This window comes from Capra hircus, chromosome 19 (assembly GCF_001704415.2).
Source record: "Capra hircus breed San Clemente chromosome 19, ASM170441v1, whole genome shotgun sequence".
In the NCBI taxonomy this organism is placed as follows: domain Eukaryota; kingdom Metazoa; phylum Chordata; class Mammalia; order Artiodactyla; family Bovidae; genus Capra; species Capra hircus.
The window spans coordinates 46,673,445-46,697,872 of NC_030826.1; the positions used below are offsets into that span (position 1 = coordinate 46,673,445).

Below are 24,428 nucleotides of genomic sequence, written 5' to 3' on the forward strand. Positions count from 1 at the left end.
CATGGGCAGAGGAGCCTGGCGGGCTACAATCCTAGGATCGCAGAGAGTCAGGAGTGAAGCGACTTAGCATGCACGCACGCTGTAGGGCTGGGCACTTGCTCTGTAAACAAGCACGCCTGGAGGTTTGGACTCCCAGGTTTAATAAAAGAGCATGGACAAAGGTCTTTTCAGACTTTACTTGATTTAAAAGTAAATAGAAACAAGGTCATATTATACATCCAGTTTTAAAAATCAGTTCGTGTGAACGTCTGTTCATGTCAGAATACTGCTGCAAGTTGATTGGTGTTGTCTGTGTGGTCTCCCATTGCATGAATGTATTTCATTTGGCTCTGTCAATGCTGTATTGTTGGACATTAATTTTCACCCAGTCATTGTCATCAGTAATGCTGTGTAGCAAAATATTTGCATAGATTCTCTTTTAAAATGTATTTCTTTTTAATTGGAGGACAGTTGCTTTAGAGTGTAGTGCTGGTTTCTGCCATACATCACCATGAGTCAGCTGTAGGCATACGTATGTCCCCTCCCTCTGCGTCCCCACCCCATCCCGCCGTCCAGGTTCTTGCAGAGCACTGGGTTGAGCTCCCTGCATCACACGGCAGATTCCCGCCGACCATCTGATTTACATATGCTAATGTATATGTTTCAGTGCTCCTGGTCTCTCAGTTCATCGCACCTTCCTTGCCCTGCTGTGTCAAGTCTCTTCTCTGTGTCTGCATCTCGATTCCTGTCCTGCAGATGGGTTCATTAGTACATTTTTCTAGGTTACATGTATATGCATTAGTATACCGCATTTGTTTTCCTCTTTCTGACTTACTTCACTTTGTTTAATATGCTCTAGTTTCATCCACCTGACTAGAACTGACTCAAATTTCACTTTTTATGGCTGAGTAATATTCCACTGTGTATGTGTGCCACCATTTCTTTGTCCATTCATCTGCTGATGGACATCTAGGTGACTTTCAAGTCCTCGCTATTGTAAATAGTGCTTCTGTGAACACGGGGTACGTGTCGTCTTTTGAATTGTGATTTTCTCAGGATATATATCCAGTAGTGGCACTGTTGGGTTATATGGTCGCTTTTCCCCCTAGTTTTTAAAGAAATTTCCATACTGTTCTCCATAGTGGTTGTATCAGTTTACATTCCCACAAATAGTGCCTGAGGGCTCACTTTTCTTCACATCCCCTCCAGCATTTATCGGTTGTAGATTTTTTGATGATGGCCATTCTCACAGATGCAGATGACACCACCCTTACGGCAGAAAACAAAGAGGAACTAAAGAGCTTCTTGATGAAAGTGGAAAAGCTGGCTTAAAACTCAGCATTCAAAATGCTAAGATTATGGCATCCAGTTCCATCACTTAATAGCAAATAGATGGGGAAACAATGGAAACAGTGACAGACTTTATTTTCTTGGGCTCCAAAATCACTGCAGATGGTGACTGCAGCCATGAAATTAAAAGACGCTTGCTCTTTGGAAGAAAAGCTATGGTAAACCTAGACAGCATATTGAAAAGCAGAGATGTTACTTTGCCAACAAGGTCCGTTTAGTCAAAGCTATGGTTTTTCCAGTAGTCACGTATGGATGTGAGTGTTGGACCATAAAGAAGGCTGAGAGCCAAAGAATTGATGCTTCCAAACTATGGTGTTTGAGAAGACTCTTGAGAATCCCTTGGACTGCAAGGAGATTAAACCAGTCAGTCCTAAAGGAAATCAATCCTGAATATTCATTGGAAGGACTGATGCTGAAGCTGAAGCTCGAATACTTTGGCCACTTGATTCGAAGAGTTGACTCACTGGGAAAAAACGCTCTGATGCTGGGGAAGACTGAGGGCAGGAGGAGAAGGGGCCGACAGGATGAGATGGTTGGATGGCATCACTGACTCAATGGACATGGGTTTGAGCAAATTCTGCGAGATGGTGAAGGGCAGGGATGCCTGGTGTGCAGCAGTCCCATGAAGTTGCAGAGTCGGACATGACTGAGTGACTGAACAACAATAATTCTGGCTAGTATGAAGTGATACCTCATTGTAGTTTTGATTTGCGTTTTTCTAATAACAAATGCTGTTGGACATTTTTTCATGTGTTTATTAGCCATCCATATTTGCATAGATTCTTAATTATTTCTTCAAGTTGAGTTTCTAACAAGTGAACTCTGGGTCAAATGTCTGTACTTTTGAAGACTTTGGACCTTCTTCTCCAGAAGGGTTAGCCTCCAGGGCTACTGCCACCATGTGCTCACTTGTGCGGGGCAGCGAGGTGGTCAGTTATTCTGCCCCTCGTCTCAGCGAGTCCTGCCAGCCGTCCAGTGGGCAGCACCAGCATAGCTCCTGGCACATTCCAGGTGCTCAGTACTTGTCCTGTGCAGTGAACAGGAGTATGGGCACTGAAGGATGAAGAGGTCAAGTGACTAGTTCAGGAGCAGGAATTCAAACCCAGCGAAGACACCAGAGGCTGAGCTCTCTTAGCCGTGCTGTTGATTTTTAATTAATATCAGAGAGGGAGGAAATGTGACGGTTGTGGGAGGAGTACTCTTAAAAATACGGTCCTAAAATTATCCTGACAGAATCAGAAAAAGGGAGCGAAAGGGTGGGGAGGGAGACGGCTTTGGAGGGCCCTCACAGACATTCCTCTGTCGGTGAAGTCTGTTGTGTCACTGGAGGTCTGGGTGCTGCCACAGTGGTGCTCACGTGTGTACATATGGTGGTCTTGTGTACGTATACAACCCTTTGTAGCTTCCAGGGCAAAGCAAGTCAGACTCCACGAACACTGAGCACCGAGTCGGGTTCTGTGGGAAATGCAGAGAGGTTTGGTTCCTTCAAAGATCTTAAGATGTCCACCTTGTCTCTCTTCCCTCAGTTTTATTTACTTTAAAAACATTGTAATAATACAATAGAAAGTTATGCATAATTCCCACCTCCTGGCAACAGAGAAGAATACTTGTTTTGCCATCAGGCCCCAATTCCAAAATTCACAATAACATGTTTCCTTGTACTTTCAGAGCTGTGTAAAGACACTCCTAGGACACTTACGTACCTTTCCATGAGAAAAAAGAGGTCGGGAATGTGTTCCCTGAGTGTTGACTGCCATACATGTTGTTACCCTGATCAGGTGAAATAGTGCTGTCACACAACAGATAATTTCATTCCCTTGTTGTCTTCTATTCATTGTCCACATGTGATCTTTTAAAATTATTATTATTATTTGCTTATTTTTGGCTGCCCTGGGTCTCCATTGCTGCACTCGGGCTCTCTCTAGTTGCGGGGAGCGGGGGCCGCCCTCTAGCTGCGGGGAGCGGGGGCCGCCCTCTAGCTGCGGTGCACCGGCTTCTCATTGCGGTGGCTTCTCTTGTCGTGGTGCACAGGCTGTAGGGCACGTGGGCATCAGTAGTTGTGGCACATGGGCTTAGTTGCCCTGCAGCATGTGGGATCTTCCTGGACCAGGGATCAAACCGGTGTCCCCTGCATTGGCAGGTGGATTCTTAACCACTGGTCCAAGATCTTCTGTTAAAGGAGGATGTAAATTCAGAGGATGTTAAACCTTTGCCTGTGGGACACAGAGCAGCTTGCCTTTCCACTTCCCCTTGTCCAGCTCATGCAATACACATGTATTGACCACCTGTTGTATGCCCTGAATCAAGGGGATGGGTTGATAAGACACAGCTCCTGCTCTGCAGGAGCCATTTAGTGGAGAAGGAAATGGCAACCCACTCCAGTGTTCTTGCCTGGAGAATCCCAGGGACGGGGGAGCCTAGTGGGCTGCCGTCTATGGGGTCGCACAGAGTCGGACATGACTGAAGCGACTTAGCAGCAGTAGCAGCAGCAGCAGAGACCCTGAAAGAATCATGTCAATATCTGCATATATCTCTCCCTGGAAGTCTCCCCAGGAGCCTATGGAGAGGCAGGGAAGGTGTTTTTAAATTCAGTCCACAGGTAAGAAAACCAAATCCCCTCAGGTCATTTACATTGTAATAGCAGAATCAGCGGAAAAGGTGATGGCACCCGACTCCAGTACTCTTGCCTGGAAAATCCTATGGACGGAGGAGCCTGGTAGGCTGCAGTCCATGGGGTCGCTAAGAGTCGGAGACGACTGAGCAACTTCACTTTCACTTTTCACTTTCATGCATTGGAAAAGGAAATGGCAACCCACTCCAGTGTTCTTGCCTCTAGAATCCCAAGGACGGGGGAGCCTGGTGGGCTGCCGTCTATGGGGTTGCACAGAGTCGGACACGACTGAAGCGACTTAGCGCAGCAGCAGCAGAATTAGAGCCATAACTCCTAGATTCTCAGCCTGTGCTGCCCCAACTCTTTCCTCGCATTCTTTTTTTTTTAATGATTTACTTATTTATTCATTTATTTGGCTGTGCTGGGTCTTAGTTACCGCATGGGGGATCTTTAGTTGAGGTATGTGGGATCTAGTTCCCTGACCAGGGATAGAACCTGGGCCCCCTGCATTGGGAGCTCAAAGTCTTAGCCACTGGACCACCAGGGAAGTCCCTCCCCCCCCATCCTTGGAGCCCTACCGCCATGTGACTGTCTGAACCCCAGCGAGGGTCCCATGCAGACTGTCCGCTGCCACGCCAAGTAGTGGGGGCCCTGCGCCACCTCCTTCCACACTCCCAGCTGCATTTTGTGACCTCATTTTCCCTCTACGGCTACATTTGGATTTGATTTCTGCAGCACCATAATGAGGTGGGGAGAGCAGCCCACCCCATGCTGCCTCAGCCTCCCCAGAAATCCCCCCTCTTCCCCCATCGCATCGTTCACAGTTTCTTCTCCATGCATCTCCCTTGCAGGCGCACCTGAGGAGGGTCCCCCAAATTCAGAGGTCAGAAACAAACAATAGTTGCCAGGGACCCACCCATGGGAACTTGGGGAGGACTCTGCATCTGGACAGTGGATTTATTTTTCTTTTAATTCTTCTGAAGAGCAGCTTTAAGCACTCGAGTCCTTGGCTTTATTTATTCTTATCATTTCCTCTTATCCAGATTGCAGCGTCTGCTGAGGCCTGGTTCCCAGGCTCTCTGCTGTGAAACAAACAGATTTTGGAGCTCACGGCCCCCACTGGGGCAGAGGCTCCTCAATGTCAAAAAACAGTAATGGCCTTCCATTACCAAGGGCTAAAGGTACCGAACATCTTTATGCATCCTCTTGCTTAATCTTCCCCGAAACTCATGGGATGGGTGATACTGGTGTCTTCCCCACAGTGAGGCTTGCAGCTGGCCCCAGAAGGGATTGGGACCTGGGTGGGTCCAGATTCCAGAGTCACCCTTCTAAGCCCTTCTCCAGGCTTCTGGAGGCAGTATGGGGAAGGAAGCTTCCATGGGTCTGTCACTGCAGAGGTCAGTGAGTGTTTATTCTTTAGCATACAGTTTTAGGGAGATCTTGAAGATTCCCGAGCAAAAAAGACTCTGAGTTCATTTAACTTCTTTGTTGAGAAGCTGGAGCTGGTATGTTCATTAAGGATATGCAGGTTAGAGGAGGCACAAGCCACTCACGTGGATTGGGGTCGGTTGGCAGGTATTTCCACATCCACTGAACTCCCACTGTGGGGAAGTGAAAACCCTGGGGTTGCTGGGGCTGAAGGGACAATTTCAGTAAACCAACACAGAGGAAGAAAAAACCAACAATTTGTTGCTTTTTGATCCCAGAAACAGGGTTGAGGGGCAGGGGGTTGGTGGCCCAGTGGGCCAAGGGAAGGGCAGCCCTCAGACACAGGGGGCAAGACAGAGAGCAGGTAGGAGGCACCTAGTACTTACAACGTGGTGTGGGTGGAGGCCACAGTTTTCTCAAGGGCTCAACTCTAAGTGGTTATTTTAAAAACAGCCCCCTGGAACTTCCCTGGTGGTCCAGTGGTTAAGACTCTGTGCTGCCAATGCAAGGGGCACAGGTTCCATCCCTGGTCAGGGAACTAGATCCCACATTCTTCGTGGTGTGGCACAGCCATAAGATAGAAAAATTAAAAATAAAAGGTACCCCTCAAAAGCAAAGCAGGAACTTAAGGTAGGAATCCCTAACACAGGCCCTTATCTAAATATCTAGACTCGGTGTGAGCAGGCTTGTCACGCTGTAAAAGGCTGAGGCAGCTTCTCAAAAGGGTTGTTTTTCTCATCACAGCTTTTTAAAACAGAGTGCCATGGCTTGCTTTGAGAACCAAACAAGTCCTCCTTGAATACTTCCATGTCAGAAAGTCACGGGACTGCCAGTAAGTAAAGCAAAAGCTTGTCATGAAACGTGTCACGATTTCTCAGAATCATATTCTGGTGTGTTTCAGACACATCTCGGTAAAGGAATGCTGCCTGTTGCAGGGACATTGTGGTTGCGGGGCAGTGGAGCCTAATTTGGAGGTACCCCTCTCCCAACACATTTCCTTTTTTTTTCCAGTTTTGAAATAGGTACAACCCTCTGGTCATTTTTAATAGAGACTGGAATATTGAAGAATGTTTCTCCACTCTCCTTAAAACAGTAGCTCAAAAGTGATGACACGGGGCCATTCCCATTCCACTTCAGTGTTGGGGTGGGGGTGCACAAAGGGTGGGGGGGGGTACTGTGGCAAACCGGTGAGCCCCTCTCAGATGGGCAGGAACCCCAGAACCTGCAACTGGCTCCCTGCAGGTACACAGGCTCAACATGGACGGGCCTCCCAATGCTTCTGAGAGATGCTGAAGATTCAGATTTTTATGTGAAATCTCTCCCGTTTTCCATGTTGGCTCACTTTGCTTTCACTTACGGTGAAGGCTGTGTGTGATTTGCCTGTGGGTTATCAGTTTAAAGTGCCTGGAGTAGTCTTTTGGCGCTCAGCTCTGGAACTGACCAGTCTCCCTGGTCTCCCATCTCTGGTCTGCCCCTTACTAGCTGGGTTATCAAGAGGATTGATCTCTGAGGTCTTTAATACCTCAGTTTTCTTATCTGTCAAATAGAGAGAAGAGTTTTACCTACTTCTGAGCAGTGCTGTGAGGATTAAGAAGAAAGCCTGGGAAGCCAGTGCCTGGTACCTAGCAAGTACATGGTAAACAGTCACTTATATCATTATTTGTGGTCTCTACTTAAGTGCTGGATGACCACATGTGTCGTCGTTTGCCTGGGACAGCCGTGACTCAGGCTTGTTGTCGTGCTATAATGATTACTGCCTCCCCTTTTCATTCTCAATATGAGACAGTAAACTGTATGCTCAACTTATATAAGCAAATACTGGCTGATACGCTTCAAAGCTTGCATAAAGTGTCATCTCAATGGAAATGCCATGGTTCCAGTTGTTTGAATGTTCCTGGACAAATGACTGAACTTTTCTGTGTTTCTGTTTCCACATTCTAAGGGATTGACACGATGACTACTAAGACTTTCTGGTTCATATTCATTCTGTAATTTAGCAAACACTTACCATGAGGCCAGACTGTGCCAGGCAAATGCCCAGGACATGGAGAGGCCGGGATACAGCTGGGCCCCCAAGGGGCACTTCAGTTTAGTTCAGTCGCTCAGTCGTGTCCGACTCTTTGCGACCCCATGAATCGCAGCACGCCAGGCCTCCCTGTCCATCACCAACTCCTGGAGTTCACTCAAACTCATGTCCATCGAATCGGTGATGCCATCCAGCCATCTGATCCTCTGTCATCCCCTTTTCCTCCTGCCCCCAGTCCCTCCCAGCATCAGAGACTTTTCCAATGAGTCAACTCTTTGCATGAGGTGGCCAAAGTACTGGAGTTTCAGCTTTAGCATCATTCTTTCCAAAGAAATCCCAGGGCTGATCTCCTTCCGAATGGATTGGTTGGATCTCCTTGCAGTCCAAGGGACTCTCAAGAGTCTTCTTCAACACCACAGTTCAAAAGCATCAATTCTTCAGCACTCAGCTTTCTTTATAGTCCAACTCTCACATCCATACATGACTACTGGAAAAACATAGCCTTGACTAGACAGACCTTTGTTGGCAAAGTAATGTCTCTGCTTTTGAATATGTCATCTAGGTTGATCATAATTTTTCTTCCAAGGAGTAAGCATCTTTTAATTTCATGGCTGCAGTCACCATCTGCAGTGATTTTGGAGCCCCCGAAAATAAAGTCTGACACTTCCCACTGTTTCCCCATCTATTTCCCATGAAGTGATGGGACCAGATGCCGTGATCTTCGTTTTCTGAATGTTGAGCTTTAAGCCAACTTTTTCATTCTCCTCTTTCACTTTCGTCAAGAGGCTTTTTAGTTCCTCTTCACTTTCTGCCATAAGGGTAGTGTCATCTGCATATCTGAGGTTATTGATATTTCTCCCGGCAATCTTGATTCCAGCTTGTGCCTCTTCCAGCCCAGCGTTTCTCATGATGTACTCTGCATATAAGTTAAATAAGCAGGGTGACAATATACAGCCTTGACGTACTCCTTTTCCTATTTGGAACCAGTCTGTTGTTCCATGTCCAGTCCTAACTGTTGCTTCCTGACCTGCATACAGGTTTCTCAAGAGGCAAGTCAGGTGGTCTGTTATTCCCATCTCTTTCAGAATTTTCCACAGTTGATTGTGATCCACACAGTCAAAGGCTTTGGCATAGTCACTAAAGCAGAAATAGATGTTTTTCTGGAACTCTCTTGCTTTTTCCATGATCCAGCGGATGTTGGCAATTTGATCTCTGGTTCCTCTGCTTTTCCTAAAACCAGCTTGAACATCTGAAAGTTCACGGTTCACGTATTGCTGAAGCTTGGCTTGGAGAATTTCAAGCATTACTTTACTAGCATGAGGGATGAGTGCAATTGTGTGGTAGTTTGAGCATTCTTTGGCATTGCCTTTCTTTGGGATTGGAATGAAAACAGACTTTTTCCAGTCCTGTGGCCACTGCTGAGTTTTCCAAATTTGCTGGCATATTGAGTGCAGCACTTTCACAGCATCATCTTTCAGGATTTGAAATAGCTCAACTGGAATTCCATGACGTCTACTAGCTTTGTTCATAGTGATGCTTTCTAAGGCCCACTTGACTTCACATTCCAGGATGTCTGGCTCTAGGTGAATGATCACACCATTGTGATTATCTGGGTCGTGAAGATCTTTTTTGTACAGTTCTTCTGTGTATTCTTGCTACCTCTTCTTAATATCTTCTGCTTCTGTTAGGTCCATACCATTTCTGTCCTATATCGAGCCCATGTTTGCATGAAATGTTCCCTTGGTATCTCTAATTTTCTTGAAGAGATCTCTAGTCTTTCCCATTCTGTTGCTTTCCTCTATTTCTTTGCATTGATCCCTGAGGAAGGCTTTCTTATCTCTTCTTGCTATTCTTTGGAACTTGGCATTCAGATGCTTATATCTTTCCTTTTCTCCTTTGCTTGGGTGTTGCAAGAGGGCATCAAGGGGCAGACACACAGAAACCATACTCACAGAAAACTAGTCAATCTAATCACACTAGGACCACAGCCTTGTCTAACTCAATGAAACTAGGCCATGCCCTGTGGTGCCACCCAAGACAGGCGGGTCATGGTGGAGAGGTCTGACAGAATGTGGTCCACTGGAGGAGGAAATGGCAAACCACTTCAGTATTCTTGCCTTGAGAACCCCATGAACAGTATGAAAAGGCGAAATGATAGGATACTGAATGAGGAACTCCCCAGGTCGGTAGGTGCCCAGTATGCTACTGGAGATCAGTGGAGAGATAACTCCAGAAAGAATGAAGGGATGGAGCCAAAACAAAAACAATACCCAGTTGTAGATGTGACTGGTGATAGAAGCAAGGTCCGATGCTGTAAAGAGCAATATTGCATAGGAACCTGGAATGTTAGGTCCGTGAATCAAGGCAAATTGGAAGTGGTCAAACGGGAGATGGCAAGAGTGAATGTCGACATTCTAGGAATCGGCAAACTAAAACGGACTAGAATGGGTGAATTTAACTCAGACGACCATTATATCTACTACTGCAGGCAGGAATCCCTTAGAAGAAGTGGAGTAGCCATCATGGTCAACAAAAGAGTCTGAAATGCAGTACTTGGATGCAGTCTCAAAAACGACAGAATGATCTCTGTTCGTTTCCAAGGTAAACCATTCAATATCACAGTAATCCAAGTCTATGCCCCAACCAGTAACGCTGAAGAAGCTGAAGTTGAACGGTTCTATGAAGAACTAACACCCCAAAAAGATGTCCTTTTCATTACAGGGGACTGGAATGCAAAAGTAGGAAGTCAAGAAACACCTGGGGTAACAGGCAAATTTGGCCTTGGAATACGGAATGAAGCAGGGCAATGACTAATCGAGTTTTGCCAATAGAATGCACTGGTCATAGCAAACACCCTCTTCCAACAACACAAGAGAAGACTCTACACATGGACATCACCAGATGGTCAACACCAAAATCAGATTGATTGTATTCTTTGCAGCCAAAGATGGAGAAGCTCTATACAGTCAGCAAAAACAAGACTGGGAGCTGACTGTGGCTCAGATCATGAGCTCCTTATTGCCAAATTCAGACTTAAATTGAAGAAGGCAGGGAAAACCACTAGACCATTCAGGTATGACCTAAATCAAATCCCTTATGATTATACAGTGGAAGTGAGAAATAGATTTAAGGGACTAGGTCTAATAGATAGAGTGCCTGATGAACTATGGACTGAGGTTCCTGACATTATACAGGAGACAGGGATCAAGACCATCCTCACGGAAAAGAAATGCAAAAAAGCAAAATGGCTGTCTGGGGAGGCCTTACAAATAGCTGTGAAAAGGAGCACTTTGCCAATGACAACGTTATTGTGTTGTGTGAATGGGGGTGGGAATCCTACCCCTTTTTTCTATATTTGAAAAACTTAGCTAGAAATTATTCATAAAATATTTCTTGTGAATCCAAAGTTTATATTTGAAATCTCAGTTTTTCGTGAACAAATAATTACATTTCAGTTCAATTCTCCACACGTTTCTTTTATTGTTGTTTGAAAAAAATTTCACTATGGAAAATGCAGAAAGGCCTAAAGAAGATTCTTTCTTTCTTTCTGTGGACTCTGCAGCAAACAGTTACTGTGCCTGCATGGGCAGTCCTGTCCAACTCTTTGGGACCCCACGGACTGTAGCCCACCAGGCTCCTCTGTTCATGGAATTTTCCAGACAAGAATACTGGAGTGGGTTGCCCTTTCTTTCTTCAGGGACTCTTCTCCGGCCCCCACTCCCCCACCCCCCACTGCCCCCCCCCTCACCCCCCAACCCCAGGTATGTGCCTGTATCTTGCCCATTCATTGGCAGGGGGCAGGTGGATTCTTTACCACTGCACTGCCCTGAGGTCGGTGGGGGAGGTTTCTGATATTTTACCCTTAAGTTACTGCCCAGACCCCCACACTTCTGCAGCCACTTTGCAGAAGTTAAAACAATTTTTCTTTTTCTTTTTCTTTTTTTTCTGGCCAGCTGTGGCTTGAGGGATCTTAGTTTGCAGACTGCGGATTGATTCCATGCTGACACCGGCACTAACCCCGCTGTGTTAGCACGGAGGCCTGACCACTGGACTGCCAGGGAATTCCCAAAACTAAGTTTTTAAAAAGTTGCTCTCTCTCAGTCTGCCAGGATGTCTGTTCATAACTGCTTTCCTTATTAGCTTACTCCTCCTCAGTCAACCAGGTAGGAAGGGTCTGATCTGGTCCTGCGGCTAGAGCTCACGCTCCTGTCCGTGATATTCTAAAATAATCTGCTGACGACTCCCACAGATAAATAAGACAAGTGTGGCCCCTCAGGGGCCATCGGGCCTGCGTCCATGAGTAAGTGGGCACTGCTGTCCGGGCTGTGATCGCGGAGAGGGGCTGGAGATTGCTGGGCCTCGGCTGGAGACGCCCTCGCCCACGCGCGCTCCGTCCAGGCGCGAATGCGCAGCTGGGCCCGGCTCCAACCCCGGGTCCTGAATCCTGCCCTTCTCTGGCCCGTCAGTGAGGTTGGATTGTGCTGGCCCAGAAAGCCACTTCCTGCCGCGACCGGAGCCGGCCGTTGTTGTGAAAGTTGCCCCCCGGGGGAGGAAGTGGCTTTGGGCTGTTTATTTTGGCTGCGTTGAAGCAGACGGCGCCGCCGGGGGCCGAGGACCCGAGGTTCGCAGAGCTGGGCTGGGGAGCCGAGCGGGACCTCGGAGCCGTGGGGGTGCGTGTGGGGGAGGTCAGCGCCCAAACGCCCGGGACGCGCGGCGGGGATGGGGGCGCGGGCATGGGTGGGGGGCGCATCACGGAGGGAGGGCGCACGGCCTAGGTGGGGGTGCACTGCGGCGGCAGGAGGGCGGCTCGCAGAGCCCGGGTTTAGGGAAGGAGGGGTCCAGCGGCCGTAGATCCGGAACTCCGAGGGCGGACAGGTCCCAGCATCTCAGGTCCTGGAGGCGTGTGTGAGGGAAGACGGGGTCCAGGTGGCCCACCGCTGGGATGCTCTGGTGAGGAAGAGACGTGGGGACCGGGCAGGGGAGCCAGGCCCCGGGAGCTGCCCGAGAGCAGAGGGTGCCCGGTCCTCCCAAGAGGTTATGGGCGAAATTAGGCTCGGCCAGCCCCGCCCCTTCTAGCCTTCCTACAAGACCAGGCCTGGGAAAGGATAAGCCGAAGAGATCCTGATGCTTCAGTCTGAGAAGACAAAACCCAGCAGGGAATGAGATCAAACATCTCTAAATCGCCGGGAGGTGGGGTAGAGGGTGGAGAGGTTTTGCGTCTCAGAGAACCAGGGGAGGGCGGGCAGCCCCACTCAGCTGACCCCGCGGGCGGGGGTGGGGGGCACCCAGGCAGAGCCTTGGGAGGGTGAAACTTGCCTTTACAAAATTTACCTGAATTCCCATCCCCTCTTCACCGTGCACCGTTCTGGTGCATTTATTAGGTGCCAAACCCATCTATTAACCCATCCTCTGCCAGAGTGCAGTAACATCTTAGTAGAACCCAGTGTGGCCCTTCGGAGTGGCTGAGCGGTAAAGAAGCTGCCTGCAGTGCAGGAACCCTGGGTGCTGGGGGTTCAGTCCCCTGGGTAGGGAGGATCTCCTGGAGGAGGGCATGTCAACCCACTGCAGTATTCTTGCCTGGAGAATCCCACGGACAGAGGAGCCTGGGGGGCTGCAGTCCCTGGGGTCGCATAGAGTTGGACAGGACTGAACCGACTGGGCGCCCTTGCAAAGCAGTGTATCGCATTGTGGAGCACAGACATTCTAAGGGAAGAGAAGAGCATGTCTAGAAATGAGTGCCAGAGAAAGCTCTCCTAGGGTGGGGGAACTGACTGCATGACACTGTGCTCACGCACACTCACACACAAACACACGGGCACGTGTCAGCGGAGCCTGGGGTGGGGTGGGAGTGCTGCTGTCTGTGTTTAGTTTTGTCACAGGCTCTGTAAGCAGTGGAAGGCCAGCACTTTGGCCTGGCCAGAGTGGAGGAGCTGGACAGGAGGACGGAGAGTGTGAAAAGCCTGGAGGGTGGACGGTCTGTCGGGAGAAGTCCACACTAATCCCAGGATTTTGGTGGGGCTGTTGCACTGTTGGGTGGGGTAGTGGGCCTCAAAGTCATGACTCTCCTGCCCTCCATGGAAGGAATGTGCTGCCTCCCACCACCCTCAGGTCCAGTGTGCGAGCCCGGACATGGACATGGCCTCTAGTAGAGGGTGGTGCAGGGTGAGGTGCTGGGGTCCTCAGGGCTGGCCCCTCAGCAGGGCGGGGCAGGCAGCTTGTGCTGACTCAGACATTTCCAGGCCTGGCCTCAGGGCCCAGCGGCTCATTGAAAACAGCTGCTCCTTCTGGCAGGCGGCCCCTTGGGTGGGCGGCCCCTGGCTCTCCCTGGGATGACCCCTGGCCTTTGCATGGCCTGGGGAGGGGTGCCGCTGGGGGAGAGAGGGGTGAGGCTCAGTGGCTGGAAGCGCCCCCTGCCGTGTCCTCTGGAACCAAACCTGGTCAGCTTCCCCCAGCCCGCCACCTGGTCCCTGGTCCCCGGCTCTCTAGGAGCTGAGCCAGGCTGGTCGCTGGGTCCCCAGTCTTTACTCCTCCATGCCCCAGCTTGGAACCTTCTCCGTGTCCTTGTCTCTGCTTGTGCCGTTCAGGGTTTTGTTTGACATGCCTCTCATTCAGTAGATATTTCTGGAGAGCCTGCCTGCTGCGTGCCAGGCCTTGGGCTAGAATGAACTTCCCCTCCGCTTCCTTCAGCATGATGTCTTCAGCTTGTAATGGGAACAGCCGTCTTATCTGAGGTCAGACCTCTGGCTGCCTCCACTGCTGGGCTGAGTCCCAGAGGCTGTCGGGACAGCTAGGAGGCTTGCTCCTGAGAGAAACAGTGTGAGCCTCTGTGCTTGGCTTTAGGACCAGCCCATTGTGTATACTTTGCAGCAGACGGGAAAGGAGGCCACGGTGACCCTCACCCAGGAGGAAGGAGATGGAGTTACTCAATGTAGGGCAAGTAGCTTTGAAACCCAGTTACTTCTGAGCACAGGAGTAAACTTCCAGGATCATGCCCTAGATGTCTGAGAAGCAGAGACTCCACACCAGAGGGTCCATCAGTTACCTGGAAAATCATTTCTATCCACTTTAATTGATGCTTTTGAACTGTGGTGCTGGAGAAGACTCTGAGTGTCCCCTGGACAGCATGGAGATCAAACCAGTCAATCCTAAAGGAAATCAACCGTGAATATTCATTGGAAAGACTTATCCTGAAGCTCCAATACTTTGGCCAGCTAATGCGAAGAGCTGACTCATTGGAAAAGACCCTGATGCTGGGAAAGACTGAAGGCAGGAGGAGAAGGGGATAACAGAGGATGAGAGGGTTGGATGGCCCTTACCAACTCAATGGACAAGAGTTTGAACAAACTCCAGGAGATAGTGAAGGACAGGGAAGACTGGCATACTGTAGTTCATGGGGTTGCAGAGAGTCAAACACAACTTAGCAACCGAACAAGAACCACCCAAACCATGCAGTATGAATTAGACCTGATGTTTTGCACATGTTGTTATATTGCCTGTAACTTTTTCATGACTTGGTTTTGCCTTTCCAGGTTCACTGTAAACATCTTGAGGCAGAAACCATATCCTTAATTCCCTGTAGTACCTCGTTCAGTGCTTCACAAAACTTGTCATTGTCACGAATGAGAAAACCTCTGGAGGAGCAGCTGGAAAGGTGGTCAGGAGGATGGGGTGGGTCCAGCCTCCAAACACCTCCTGTGACGTGGCCCATGCAGCCACCAGCCCAAATAGCCCATTACTGGTCTGATGGTCAGAGGGGACCTGGGCACTAGGCTTCCAGGGGAGTCAGGAGCATGGACCGATGTTCCAGACTGGGAGAAATGCTCTGGCTCCAGGACCTAGGGCTGTGTGTTTATCAGAATTCTTTCGTTACAAGGACAAAATCCTGATGCAAACCAGCTCAGCAAAAAAAAAAAAAAAAAAAAGGAAAGAGAGAGAAATGTAGCTGCAAACGACCCTGAATGATGCATGGAGCGCTGAAGAGCTGTAAGAACTCAGGGACGGGCCTGACATTCTGCACCCTGGGCACTCGCTCCCCCTCCTTCCGTCTCTCAGCTTTGTGTCTCTTCCCATAGTATCCCTTCCTTGCCTACAGCAGAAAGGTCTTTTCCTCCTGGTAGGAAACGTGGCTGTTGGCAGCCCTGGTTTAGAGAGGGGACTTCAGTGTTCCAGGAGGGGCTCTGGTCAGCCCTGTTTAAGTGCCAGTCACTGTGGCCTGGGAATGGGCATGATTATTGGCCAGTAGTGAGCCTCGTGGGCTTCCCTGGTAACTCAGCTGGTAAAGAATCCGCCTGCAATGCAGGAGACCCCGGTTTGACTCCTGGATCAGGAAGATCCCCTGGAGAAGGGATAGGCTGCCCACTCCAGTATTCTTGGGCTTCCCTGGTGGTTCAGACAGTAAAGAATCCTTCTGCTATGCAAGAGACTTGGGTTCAATCCCTGGGTCGGGAAGATCCCCTGTAGGCAGTCATGGCAACCCACTCCAGGATTCTTGCCTTGGAAAATCCCCATGGAAAGGGGAGCCCGGCAGACTACAGTCCATGGGGTCACAAAGAGTCGGACACGACTGAAGCGACTTCGCATAGCACAGCACAGTGAGCCTGGTGTGCACTCAGCCAGAGATACAGGAAGATTCTCTATAAATAAGAAGGGGAAGGGGACGGGAAGTTTGCTGGGCAGACAAAACAAGGACCAGAGACTGTGGGCGGCTCCACGAGGGCAGGGATTCTGTTACCCTCTCCATATCTTCCACGCAGAGCCCGGCCCCTGCCAGCCCATCTGGCGACAGGGCTGGGTTGTATCTGTGTGGCTCAGCCCTGCACCCTCAGTGCCTGGCACCCTGCCCGGCACCCGTGAGATTCTCAGGGAATATCTGTCGAACAGATAAATGCATGAAATGCAGTTGGCGCTCGGTGCGTGGTTACCTGCCTGGCTTCATTCATTTGTTCACTGCCTGAACAAGGCACTGTGACCCGCACCTGGGGGCCTGGTGTGGTGGTGGTGTGACCATCCAGATACAGGGGTCGTCCTTGTCCTTGCTGAGGACCCTACAAGGTCCCAGTGAGGGCCACTGCCACTCCCTGCACAGCCACCCAAGGCTCCCAGGCGAGTGGAGCGAGGCTAGGGGCCTGGGTTCAGGTGGAGGGGGCCTTCTTGGAATGGGAGAGCCTTCTCATGATGAAGGGCATCAGGTCTTTGCTTTGAGCTCCTCCTGCCACCTCCCATGTGCCTGCAGAGAGCAGAGCTCAAATGACGGTACAGTCAGTTTCCAAAATGCCTGGTTTCCTTCCCAATCCTTGAGCATCTTTAGCTTGGCCAAGCCTGGGCCTCATCTCTGCCTCCATTGACCCCTGGAGAAACAGCTTTCTTTCTGGGAGGACCCAGACCCACCCCTCAACTCTGGGTGGCAAATGTTCTCCCCAGAGGCCCCCAGCCCCCTCCTTGGCAAAGCCCCAGGGTTCCGCTGCTGAGAATTCCCCTTGGCCTCCCCACTGCTCCCAAATTCCTTTTCCTTTTCTCATTTGCTGCCAAGGCAGCTCTGTGACCCGCATCCCTCACCTTCTGCCTCCTCTGGATCCTCAGTGACTTCAGAGTCCAAAGGCCCAGCTCCCTCTGCTGCCCCCAGACACCTGGACTTGAGGGGCTTGTTTGCCCTTGTCTCCTGCTAGACCCACCGTCTCTACCTGGGACAGTGAGCTGTGTCTCCTTGTGTTCCTGGCGTCGCCTGGGACATATGCAGGGAGAGATGGGTCACTGAACCCAGGACCTCGGACGGCAGAGGGAGGGGGGACTTGCAGCGGTGACCCAGGTGACAGAGGAGGAAGCTGAGGCCTTGACCGGTACTGTGCTTGGGTGTCCTGCTCCCCCCCGCTCTGGGCCTCAGTTTCCTCATCTCTCCAGGGGTGGGAAGGTGGCGTTTCCCGACCACGTGGGCCTCTTTTGGACCCTTCACTTGCCCCTTGTTACAACTGCATGCCTGCTGAAGTACCGTGCCTGGGTTTTCTGGTTGGGGAGGAAGGGAAGACCCTGGCCCCTGGGCTCCTATAGGCTCCTGTGATGTTTTGGGCTGTGTGTCCAGCCCCATCTCAAAGATCACCTATGAAAGCAAGTACTGCTTTCTCCCTTTTCCAGTCCCAGACCCTTTCCCTCCCCCTGCCAAGGGTTACTTTCTGTTGCTGACGGTCCTCGCTGGAGTGGAGTTTCCGAGAAACAAATGCCCAATTCAGTCAAATGCTCAGGCAGGCCTGGATGGAGTCCTGGGCCAGTTTGTGGTTCCTGGAGAAGAGCTGGAAGGGAAGGAGCAGGTTAGGGCAGGGGGCAACAGGGAAGTCTTCACGGTGGTGGTCACGCTTGTTGGTCCTTCAGGAAGTCACCTGTGTCTTGCCCAAAGAGGACCCCATCCCGGTGTCATCAAAGAATAGAGTGACCGGTGTCCCTCCCCACCAGCCTTCCCACTCTGGAGTTTCTTGATTTCTTTTTAAAATTCTAACATATCTTTAAAAAAAAATGTTTTGTTATTATTTGTTTGGCTGGCAACTAACCAGGTCTTAGTTGCATCTCTCAGGATCTTTGATCTTCGTTACGGCATGAGAGCTCTTAGTTATGGCATGTGGGGTCTAGTTCCCTGACCAGGGATCAAACCTGGGCCCCTTGCAATGGGACGTGGAGTTTTAGCCACTGGACCGCCAGGGAAGCCGCCCACTGTGGAGTTTCAACATGCAGTGACAGGAGCTGCGGGTGCTCTGTTTTAGTGAAATTGATTTGGCAGCTGGGACGAGGAGCAGAAAGTTAGGTTGGTTGTGATTGTTATCTAGGCAGGGAATTGATTCATTCATTCTTCATTTGCTCATTTGTTATTTTATTAAGCAGTACCATCTGTTGAGTGGAGTTACAGGTACTGAGGATACAGTGTGAAGAGGAAGTCTTTGAAACTTCTGAACAAGAGGGGAGACAGAAAATAAACAAAACCGTGTTAGTTCATGAGCTCTGGTCTGGAAATGGAAGGTTAGCTTTTATCAGTCTGGTTCTCTGGCCAAAAGCCCTTATCGGTTAATGATAAAACATAAAATACAGTGGTTCAGGAGCAGTCAAAACCAGGCAAAGCCAAGGAGGAAACAGTCCTTGAGAGAAAAGATGAAGATGAAGTGAGTGGTTCATTTAAGCAGCTTTTTGGTTCCCTGGTGGCTCAAACGGTAAGGAATCTGCCTGCAATGCACGAGACCAGGGTTCAGTCCCTGGGTGGGTAAGATCCCCTGGAGAAGAGAATGGCTGCCCGCTCCAGGATTCTTGCCTGGAGAATTCCATGGACAGAGGAGCCTGGCGAGCTATAGTCCATGGAGTCGCAAAGAGTTGGAAATGACTGAGCAGCTAACACTCTTCACTTTCCTCCTGAGAACACTACCCAGTTTGAAGAGCTGCAACAGAACGGGGCAGCTTTACTGGTCAGAGTGTGGGGCTACCAGAAAAGCTAAAACTCGAGAGGGAAAATCCTAGAAAGGCAAGAGATGTCCTCATTCGAATTCTCCTCAAATATTTGGCAGCTCGAAACTGCATAGGCAGAGGGATGCTTTAGGGAACCCAGCAAGAAAGAGGAGTGGGGAAGAAGAGATTTCAGTTGCTGCCTGATGCTGAGAAAACAAGAGTTTGTAATTCAAGTTCCACTGAGTTAGAGGAACTTGGTAGTTGCCTAACGTTTTCTTTTGAAATGCTAGAAGGGCCTCACCTTATGATTAAACCCAAGGTTAAGGGCCACACCTTTTTAAGACTAAACTAAAACCCCGAACAGCCCCACCCTAGCAAAACTGAGCCCCTGCAGAATCAGGATGATCTACCACTAATTTAACTGCCTGCCACAACAAAACTCCACATTATTTTAAGGAAGATAATGCGTCCAGACTCCCTGTAACGTGTCATCAACAAGTCCAATATGTAATAATAATAATAAAAAAGAAACAGGTTCCTGGTAACATTATCCACTATGTCCAGTATGTAATAAAAGTGACTATACATGCAAACAGCAGGAATAATCAACAGAAAAACTAGTCAGCAGACCCAGACTCACAGATAGCCCAGATATTGGGAAAATGTCAGATAACAATAAATGCTGCAGAGAGAATTATGCTAGAAAGTAACTGTGACTGCTTTAGATATGGAAGTTGGAGAGGGCCTCTCTAAAGATGTGCCTTTTTTAAATACCAGTCTCAGGCCAATTAAATCAGTCTCTGGAGTGGTACCTGGGCACCTGCATTTTTTATTTTTTGATGCACCGTGTGGCATGCAGGAGCATGTGGAATCTTAGTTCCCCGACCAGGGATTGAACCCATGCCCCGTGCATTGGGAATGCAGAGTCTTAACCAGTGGACCACCAGGGAAGTCCCCAAGATGTGACTTTTTTTTCTGAAATGCGAAATGCCAGGCAGAGGAGACAACGCAAAGGCCTTGAGGCAGGGGAGAGTCAGGCCTGTTCAAGGAAGGGCAAGGAGGTCTGTGTGACCTGAGCAAGGGGGATGTGTGATCTGAGATTAGACTGGTCGGCAGGACCAGAATACGTGGGATCTGACGGCTCATAGCAAGGAGTTTGAATTTCATTTATAGAATGATGAATCGCCTTTGAAGCTGGGAGAGAGACTAACATGACATATTGCTTTTTCTTTTGCTATGAGAGAAGCTGTCATTTCAAAAATTTAACAGCCAATTACATTTCGTTTGTTTTAGCATGTCTTTCACTCATTGTCTACTATATTGGTGCCATTTTACTCCTAATTTATTATATTTTTTTGTAGAAGCTGTTTCCATTTTAGGGAATAAACTGTTCACCTCTAGTAAGTTACATGTGTTTTGTCACTTGAATTCTGATTGTTTTTATGGCATTTTTCATGCCATGAAAAAAATCACGTTACTGAACCACTGTTTCCTTTATGACTTTCAACACGCCAGTATTATTATTATTTTTAAAAATATTTATTTGACTCCTCCAGGGCATAGTTGCAGCATATGGCATCTAGTTCCCTGACCAGAGATTGAACTGGGGCCCCTGCATTGCGAGCACAGAACACTACAATATTATTTAAAAAAATCTTTTTTTTTGTTTAGAGCTTATTTATCTTTGAAAGATCATGCTGTGTGGCCATGATGAATGGCTTACAGAGGGAGGATAAGGCCTGCATGATGGAACAGAAAGGAATTGGGGTTTGGACTCAGAAGACGGGGGGCCAGATTTCAGTCTCAAAACTCTGGTCAAAGTGTTACACTACTCATAGTCAAATATTTTGCCTATAGTGTGGAATCGTCAGGAACGTGTATGGGGCTCTTACTATGTCTGGGCCCTGTTCCAACACTTTACATGTATTATCTCATCTAATCTTTACAATAGTTCCATGAGGAGGAAGCTCAACAGTGCACCCAGCTCACACATTAAATGGCATAGCTGGCATCTGAACCCTGGCAGTCAGACTCATGCTTTTGAGGCATGAAAATTGTCCTGAGAAGCCAGGGGCTAGTGGATGCAGAAGTGCTTTGGAGCCTGGGATGTGCTGTGTATCTGTGGTGTTGTACTCAGTGCACAAAACGTGATGTCACAGAGACCTGGGCTTGCTTCCTGGCTGTGTGATACCATGACTGGGTCACTCTGTGGCTCAAACGCATGTCAGCTTCTTCCCTTCTCTCTCTTAAAACCTTAAAGATATAATAAAAGCTTTGAGATAGAATTCACATATCATAAAACTCACGCATTTAAAATATGCAGTTAATTGGGTTTTAGTATGTTCACAGAATTGTGTAACTATCATGACAATCTAATTTTATTTTTTCCATGATCGGGTTTATTTATTTATTTGTCTGCGCCGGGCCTTAGTTGAGCAAGAGGGATCTTCAGTCTTCACTGTGGCATGCGAACTCTTAGTTGCAGCATGTGGGATCTAGTTCCCTCGACCAGGGATCAAACCTGGGCCCCCTGCACTGGGAGCGCAGAGTCTTAGCCGCTGGACCACCAGGGAAGTCCCATGACAGTTTGATTTTAGAACATTTTCATTTCCCCTAAAGAGACCCTGTGCTTTTTCTTAGCCACTCCCCATTCCCATTACCCAGCCTAGCCCCAGGGAACCACTGATCTACCTCCTATAAATTTAAGTCTTGATTTCTTCATCAGTGTTTGGCAGGGGGCAGGTTGGATTTCAGTGTCTTTCATAGAGTGTCTGCTTAGCGAGGTGATGGGTGAGAAGATGCAAGACTGGGGAAGGCAGAGAGCTAAGTGCTGTCCAAAATCTCAGGAGTAAGATGGTTATGGGATGTGAATGGTTGGGTTTGCTGGGGGTGGCATGGCGAGCGGTTTGGGAAGATTCTAAATGAGAGGAAAATGTGGAGCCAGTGAATGTGAGGAGCCGGGGGAAGAGCGAGACAAAGCAATTTCAGGCTGGAGAACTCTGCTGGAAAAACAACGCCATGTAACAGAGGTTTTGATAAAGGCTGCAGTGTGGTGTCTCATGTAAACACCTTCCCCCTCCTCGTAAGATCTTCATAAAAGGAAACAGTCCCCAACTTGCCCTGTGGAATTTGGTTTGCTTTGGGGGAGACGAGACGGAAGGCTGAGTCCTCCTCCAGGTGCTGTGGGACCAGGGCAGAGGCTGGCCACGTGGGCTCTGCCTTGACTGGGCACAGGCAGCCAGCCGTGCCTCTTACCACCCCATGCAAAGGGCCAGTTGTGAGGATGGAGTGATTTATCATAGGAGAGAAGGCCCACAACCCACTACCAGCATCAGTGTCTGCAGGCAGCCTGGCCATCAGCAGCAGCCAGGAGACCCCTGTGATGGCCTCGTGTCCTGCTTTCCTTCCAGAGCCCAATGTCTTCGTCATCTTCAGCCATGGACTGCAGGGCTGCCTGGAGGCCCAGGGTGGGCAAGTCCGAGTCTCTCCAGCCTGCAATGTCAGCCTTCCTGCCCAGCGCTGGAAGTGGGTCTCCCGAAACCGGCTGTTCAACCTGGGTACCATGCAGTGCCTGGGCACAGGCTGGCCAGGCACCAACACTACCGCCTCCCTGGGCATGTACGAGTGTGACCGCGAGGCACTGAGTCTTCGCTGGAACTGTCGCACCCTGGGCGACCAGCTGTCCCTGCTCCTGGGGGGCCGTTCTGGCAATACATCCAAGGCTGGCACCCCCGAGCGCGGTGACCAGACCCGCAGCGGCCAGTGGCGCATCTATGGCAGCGACGAGGACCTGTGTGCACGGCCCTACTATGGTGAGAGGCTACCCCTGGTGTCAGGGGCCTGGAGCCACGAGGGACAGACGTAGGGGAGACAAAACCTTGGCCTCCACAGGCCTCTGGCAGTCAGCTCTTTCATCGTCATGGGAAGCATTTGGGGATCATGGAGAAAATGAACTTCAGAGCATTTAATTTGCCTTAAAAAACTTACAAACCCTGATACACTCTTGTAAAGACCTCGGTCAGTTCAAAAGTGTATAACGTACAACTAAAAGAGAAATCCCTTCTTTCTCAGGCCCACTCATCAAGGGAGACCCCAGGGTCACCGTCCACAGGCGTCTCCATCCCCCTTTTGCAGGGGTGAATGGGGACTGGAGTCACCCACTGAGAGGCCTTTCCTGGTGGGCAGCTCCATCCTGGGGGCCCTTTCCCGGGATACCTCCTAGAGTGCCAAGATGGAACTTGGCGTGTGAGGCAGCTGAATTTTGGACAGGTGTTAGGGGCCCTAGGGGACCCCCTTTCCCAGCCTGATGGGATGAGCGGCGGGACCTCTCCCAGGCTCCTGGGCTGACCCGAGGGCAGAGGCAGCCTTCCGGCCACTGTCTGACATCGCTGCCCCCTCCCTCTCTCTGCTGACCCTTGCTCACCCCGGCTCCTGGGGCTGTAGGAGATTTTCCCTGGGGGATGAGCGGGCTGGGCAACCTCTGGGGTCCAGATGCCAAAGGCCTGGCTCCCTCTCCTGCAGAGGTCTATACCATCCAGGGCAACTCCCACGGGAAGCCATGCACCATCCCCTTCAAGTATGACAACCAGTGGTTCCACGGCTGCACCAGCACCGGCCGCGAGGATGGGCACCTGTGGTGCGCCACCACCCAGGACTATGGCAAGGACGAGCGCTGGGGCTTCTGCCCCATCAAGGGTGAGGGCCAGCGGGCGGGGTGGCGGGAGGTCGGCCCTGGGGTGGAGAGTGCGGCGGGTGTGGGTGGCGGAACTTTCCAGACTCAAGTGAGAAGTGCCCCCACCCCCCACTTCCGTAGGGTCTCTGCATATTCCTTGAGGGACCTCCCCTTGGACCCCGCAGAGCGGGCCGGGGCGGGACCCACACCTGACTGTCCTGGTGGCAGGTAACGACTGCGAGACCTTCTGGGACAAGGACCAGCTGACCGACAGCTGCTATCAGTTCAACTTCCAGTCCACGCTGTCCTGGAGGGAGGCCTGGGCCAGCTGCGAGCAGCAGGGCGCGGACCTGCTGAGCATCACGGAGATCCACGAGCAGACCTACATCAATGGTGAGGTGGGGGCAGTGGGCAGCGGGCGGGACCCCAAGACCTGTCCCCACCTTTGAAGGGGGCCCTGAGCCCTTTCTGCTGCTGCTGGAGGGCAGGATGCAGTTGGTGTGGCAGCGAGTGGAGGACTGGGGTTGGGATGACCCCCCCCCTCACTGTCGCCCTCTTGTGCTCAGGGCTCCTCACTGGCTACAGCTCCACACTGTGGATTGGCCTTAACGACCTGGACACCAGTGGAGGCTGGCAGTGGTCAGACAACTCGCCTCTCAAGTACCTCAACTGGGAGAGTGGTGAGGCGCCGGGTTTGGGGTACAGGGCGGCCTGGGGATCCCACGGGCACTTGCTCTCCTAGGGACTCCTTCCCTGGTGCCCTACTCTAGACCAGCAGGTTTCCACCCACTCCCGATTGGGTGCCAATGGTCCGTGCAGCGCGTTGTCTGAGTTAGGAATGATGCCCTTTCCTGGGGGCACTGGGCCTGGAAGGTGGACTGGATTTCATCCCCATGCACCCCTTCAGCTACGGGCACCGGGGCCCTCAGCAGGCCAGCAGCCTG

At 50.3% G+C, this 24,428-nt stretch overlaps 1 protein-coding gene across 1 annotated transcript in view; it reads left to right on the plus strand.

Moving 5' to 3' along the window:
* Positions 1 to 24,428, plus strand: part of MRC2 (mannose receptor C type 2) — a 63,312-nt gene that overhangs the window by 15,049 nt on the left and 23,835 nt on the right. The window contains exons 2-5 of the mRNA XM_018065315.1: positions 22,223 to 22,624; positions 23,334 to 23,507; positions 23,713 to 23,877; positions 24,051 to 24,164. Of these exons, the coding sequence (XP_017920804.1) occupies positions 22,223 to 22,624; positions 23,334 to 23,507; positions 23,713 to 23,877; positions 24,051 to 24,164 (855 nt within the window). The remainder of the gene's footprint in view (positions 1 to 22,222; positions 22,625 to 23,333; positions 23,508 to 23,712; positions 23,878 to 24,050; positions 24,165 to 24,428) is intronic.